Raw genomic sequence first — 6,000 nt, 5'->3', positions numbered from 1 at the left:
TCAGTGGGAATTCAGTGAAGTTACTTGAGGGTATAGAGCAAAAACAAATATTGACAAAAGAACCATAAGAATTTATTGGTGAAAAAAAAATCAAATAAAGTATTAAAAGACAGCAAGAAACTGGAATGGAAAGTAGTTTTCAGTCCTAAAATGGGTATTATTATTCCAAATTATATTCACTTTTGGATACTGATTAACTGGTTACTTGATCCAAAATACAAGCTAAGATTGCAGAGATGCAATGGGACAAACTCTTTATAACAGTTATGCTTTGCCTGCTAGATCATTTCAAAACTCAAGTCATGGAGAATCAAGGCCCCTTCATTTTGGGATCTCAACATTGAGAACACCAACTTGAATACAGATTTAAGCTACAAATTCCAGAGATCAGAAACTTGAAACGTTCTGGCAGATTGGACTGATGTTGATGAGTCCTTAGCAGCATATATTGTGGGAATGGTTTGAAGTGTGGTTTTTATGGTACTAGAAAATCAAGTTGCCTTAAAATATAATACTGATAAAATAATACACAGTAATAAATTAGATCACTGGCTCGAATTTACATTCGGGTTAAATTCAGTACCCAAGATAAAGCAGTCTTTAAATTTTGGAATGCAATCAGTTATATGGTACAAAACAAACTATCAAGTAGATTAAGTCTCAAATTATACATTAAACAAGCAAAAAAGATTAAAAGATCTCAAATTTATTTACTAGACCAAGATATGTCAGTCAAGACAATTTAGAAAAAAAAAAACAGTACTCTCGTATTGCTGACATGACCTTGGAGGAAAACAGACTTCATAGGCACTATTAGGGGAAGGTTTTGTTTTCTGTGCACAGTGTAAAGGGCTACAGATTTTTTTTTTTTCCAGACCAGGTCGATTAGTTGTGCCATTCCATCTTTATCAACAGCTTCAGTACATTCTTACACAAGTAATATACACATTCTGAGTTTGAAATTCGAGTAACTTAAAGTCAGCTACTTCTAAAGGGTTATCAATGATCAGTCCTAGTTAAGATGGACCGTAAAGCAAACTTACGAATTCCATGAGTTGTTCAAGCAGCCACGTCCAATTCTGAATTCCATGTGCCTGGAAATTTAATTGTGGTGGTGCTGCACACACCGTGCTAACTGCAATAAAGCACCGCGTTTAAGTAGTATTTAACTGATTCTCAATCTAAATAATAAAAGTGCCCACTAATAATTATTCCAATAAATGGCTCATTTAGCTATAGTTCTGTATCCCCTTTGTACATATCATATTACTTTAAATAAGGCAGCTTTACACACGTACATTCTAAAGGGAGGTTTAAAGATTACATTTTGGTGTTATTTGCATACTGATCAAAGCCTTCAGTTCCATTACCAAACATTCCAATCCAAAAGGCTTAATGCCCTAATATTCCGGATGAACTCTCTTTCTCTGAACTGATCCTAGGCGTGATGTACTCTCAAGCTCATCTATAGCAAGTCAGTTCTGTTGGTTAAACCATGGGATTACCTTCAATTCTTTTGTACATGCCATATGTTCCAACAATAGTATGGATGCAGAACGTGCATGACGACTAAAACCCTGAAATGTAGTGTATGTACACTACACAAATATTTTTTGGAAGTTCATGAATACAGATTAACAACACATGGCTGACTAGAGATGCAACCCTGAGTTACCATACAGAACTTCACATATATTACACAAAATGTTTGCTGTAACTGGATGTGAAAGGAAGACCAGGGTGGTAATGGTCCGCTGTATCCACGTATCCGTTTCTTAGACAGCACAGATTTTCAATGAGGAATTAAAACCACATCACTAAGTACATTAGTCTCACAGAAAAACTATTGTGCAAGCCCAATTAAACTGTTTTCAGAACCACCCAATCCGCCGTCTCCTTTCTGCAAGGATTTTATAGCGCTCGGTACTTGGAGTCCTGTGTACAAGTTTAGGCCACCACACCAGACCTGTAAGGGGAGAAAAAGTCAAAATTATAATTTCCTAAAATGAAAAAGAACATGAGCATACAAATGCAGTTGAAAAGGGCCAAAAAATTTTATTATTCTGCCTACTGTAAATTCAAGATTAAAGAGCTGCTCATTTTATTTTTAGAAATGAGATCTTTGTTCCTCATCAGTATCTTCAAAAATATGCATTATACAGCATTTATTTGAATCTGACAACCATTATACAGTTACAGAATATTCATAAAAATTACAGTACAGGAGGCCACATTGTCCATCATGTTCACAGGGCAAGGAGTTTTCGGGCCTAGCTCCACTTTCTGGTTCTTAGTTCATAACCTCAGACACACACACTTGAATGCTGTAACCTACAAAGCATTTTTTAAAAAATGTTGAGGTTTCCATCTCTCCTTTAAGAAAATAAGCTTTATATTCTGGCACACTCTTGGAGAAATATTTCCCTTCAAAACGACCTCAACTTTCTAATTCTCACCCTAAATCTTAGCTACCTCGCCATGGACCCCTTCTAAAGGGAAATTGAGCCTTTTTATTCACCATCCAATCCTGCAATTGCCTCAGCCTCCCTTGTTCCAAAGGTAACAACCTTAGCCTATTCAATCTTTTAACAATCAAACTTCCTTGTCATCTGGTGCAATTACACCTGTCTGTAGAACTAATTGCAAGCAGCATTCCACCTTATGTCTTAGTGTGGTTTTAAGCATTTCCATCACAGCCTTCCAACATATGTTAAATTATTTGGCTGGTAAAGGCCAAGTATCCCTTAAGCCACCTTGCTCATCCTGTTTACCTGCTCAGTCACCTTCAGAGATCTATGAACATGCACTCCAAAGTTCCTCTACATGTCAGGTTTTCAACCATTTATCATATAGCTCTTTGCCTTGTTAGCCTTCCTCAACCATATGCTGCCTCACCTCCAGATTGAATGCCATTTTTACTATTCTGTTCACCTAGTCAGTCCGTAGATACATTCCTGCTGTGTACAGCTTTCTCAATGTTTAGGTACACAGCCGATTCCTTCATTTTTCACAAATTTCTTAAATCACATCCCCTACATTGACTCCCAATAATTGATACATACACAAACTGGACCTGGTACGACACATGTAGAGATGCGCTGGAAACAGCCATGTAGTCAAGGCCACATTGACCATTCGACTTGGCATCCAGCCTGACCTAATCTTGGGTTTATATGGCCTATCAATCCTATCCAGTTTATTGTGTCAGACCATATAAACAACCTAAATGTGTAAGGAGTATACCAAATATACTAGACTCGTCAACACTCGTTGTTACTGCCTCAAAAAGTTCAATATTACTCAAGTCACATGTTTACTTTTAAAGCCCCACTGACAGCTGATTTTCATGTCATTCATCCTGCTCCTCAAATTTTTCAAATCATTTCCTGAAGATCAGACTGAGTGGCTTCATCTACCCCTTTTCTCTTTTTTTGAACCATGGTACAACATTAGTATCTTTCATTATTCTGGTATCACACCTGCTGCCAAACTTTCCTTTAAAAACAATACATAAAAAGCTATTTCAAGAGTATAAAAGGCATTGGGATGAAACTTTTAAATAGAAAAGTGGAAAGGAAGCATTAAAAATTGGCAAAATTAGAGAAAACATTTAATCGGGCATGGGGATTTATCACTTTGAAAGATATTATATCCCCAACACTGTTAATTTAACATTTCTCACTATTTCTAAACATCTCCCACTTCTGATCTTTTGTGAACAGTAGCAAAGTGTTCACTAACTATTTTAATGTTCTCCAAATATATGTTACTCTTGTTCTTCCTGAAAGGCTCTAGAGTTACACTTTTGCTCTTAACACATTGCAGAAGAGTCACATTTTCCATAATTTAATTGCTAGTTTTTTTTGGATGCACTCTTTCTGCTTCTCTAATTTCTTTTTAATTTCACCCCAATGCCATTTATAGTTTCTCGGCTATGGCTTTTTCTTGAAAAAAAACTCAAGATTAAACGAGGTCTAATTTTCATGCACCTTTTGTAATTTTTCTTTTATTTGTACAATTAGAATTGTTTAACACAAACAGATTTTTTTTTACAACAATTCACAAACCCTTTCCCAAAACTGCCCTTCTGCATATTGATTACTCACTCACCATAAAGGCTGGAATTACTGGTTGAGTAAACTTAGTCTTGAAAGTATGCAATAACTGTTTTGTATCAGCATTATAAAAGGAAACATGGCCTATAAACAAAAGCAAAAGGTGAAATTACATGCAAACATTTAAAATTTATTTTTCTGAAATAGACTTCATACTTGACTCAAGACCCATCAGATATTCAAACAAACACAAAACACATAAGCCACTTCAAATCTTACATTTTAGTTGATGATATCTGGTTATGTTCTAACCTCACCTTGAACTAGGAGTTAAACCATACTTCAGAACACGAACACAATATTAGACAATAACTCCTGAGTGTAGCGTCCAAGGAGTGCTGTATTATTAGAGGTGGCATCTTTTGCATGAGTCAAAGCATAGTCCCATCTGCCCTCTCAAATAGGCACAAAATAGTGTCCAAGATGACATGAGACATTTCACTGGTATCATGGTCAATATTCACTTCAAAAAACATCAAGAGCAGATTAACCTATCATATGCAAATTAGTTGTTACTTTTTCTGTTACAACAATAATTCAAAATTACGTGACTAGAAAAATGGGGCTGGAGAGAGACTTCAGATATTAGGACTGGCTCTAGAAAAGATGGCACATGTACAAGCCAGACAGACTGTATCTGAACAGAGCCGAGACTGAGTTCCTTGCAGGATGCTTTGCTAGTGCTACGGGGAGGCTTTAAAGTAATTTGGAGGAAGTGTGGGAACCAAGGGAGAATAGTAGTGGAACAGACCAAAGCTCGCAAAATAATTAGAGATGCAGCTGACACCAGCGGAGACAGTGGCAAATTAGAAGGAGCAAGAAAAGCAATCAAGTCTAAATCAGGGTTAATACACATATATACATATATGTGTGTGTATTTGAATGGCATATAGTAAATAAGATTTGAGACTTAGAAGTGCAGATTTCCATGTGGGATTTTGATGCTGCAGCAATAACACAGACCTGGTTTAGGGAAGGGCAAAACTGGGGCGTTATATATTCCTAAGTATAATGTGTCAGGCAGGATAGAAAAGGAAGGAGAAGGAACAGTGTTAGTTACGGAATTGCAGTAGTATTAGTTAAAGACAACACTGCAGTACTGCATAGAGAGAATGTTTCAGAGGGTTCAAGCACAGAATCGAATCAGCTAGAACTAAGGAACAAAGAGACTATGACTGCATTGTTAGGTATGGTCTGAACCACCACCGAGTGGAAAAGATGTAGGAGATCAAATCCACAGCAGAGTTAAAGAGATAATAATATTTTGTGAATGCCAGTATACCATTTGCAGTCTTCACTGGCTGCACTTGCATGCTTACTTTTAGCAACCGGTATTAAAGGACACTCACCACATCTCCCTTTCTCACTCTATCACCGGTCAGATAATAACCTACTTCTTGTTTTTGCTACCAAAGTGGCTAACCTCAGAGTCATACAGTAAGAGCTGTAGAGCATGGAAAGAGACCCTGTTGTCCATGCCGACCAGATATCTGAAATAAATCTAGTCCCATTTGCCAGCATTTGATTCGTACCCTTCAAAACCCCTCATATACCCTTACAGTTGCCTTTTAAATGTTAAAACTATACCATCCTCCATCATTCCTCTGACAGCTCATTTCATACAGGCACCACCTCCTCCGTGAAAAATAGTAGTGGAAGAGACCAAAGCTCACAAAATAATTAGAGATGCAGCTGACACCAGCGGGAACAGTGGCAAATTAGAAGGAGCGAGAAAAGCCCTCTCACCTTAAACCTCCGCCCTCTAGTTTTGGATTCCTCTACACTGGGGAAAAGACTTGACCTATTCACACCAATGTTGTCGAGGAGAATACTGAGATACAGGCTACTAGACTAGGTGGGATTGAGGTTTGAGGTTCACAAGGAA

The 6,000-nt window shown here is 37.3% G+C and overlaps 1 protein-coding gene across 5 annotated transcripts in view; it reads right to left on the bottom strand.

Annotated features, from left to right (window-relative positions):
* Positions 1-685: 685 nt before the first annotated feature.
* The window catches only part of fsd1l (fibronectin type III and SPRY domain containing 1-like), a 54,764-nt gene continuing 49,449 nt past the window's right edge, over positions 686-6,000 (bottom strand). For all 5 annotated transcript variants that reach the window (XM_048527137.1, XM_048527138.1, XM_048527139.1 and 2 more), the window contains 2 exons: positions 4,111-4,199; positions 686-1,966 (listed from right to left, as the gene is read on the bottom strand). In XM_048527137.1, the coding sequence (XP_048383094.1) occupies positions 1,844-1,966; positions 4,111-4,199 (212 nt within the window). In that variant the 3' untranslated portion in view covers positions 686-1,843. The remainder of the gene's footprint in view (positions 1,967-4,110; positions 4,200-6,000) is intronic.

Source organism: Stegostoma tigrinum, chromosome 3 (assembly GCF_030684315.1).
Source record: "Stegostoma tigrinum isolate sSteTig4 chromosome 3, sSteTig4.hap1, whole genome shotgun sequence".
Classification (NCBI taxonomy): domain Eukaryota; kingdom Metazoa; phylum Chordata; class Chondrichthyes; order Orectolobiformes; family Stegostomatidae; genus Stegostoma; species Stegostoma tigrinum.
This window is presented reverse-complemented; position numbering and strand designations above follow the sequence as displayed.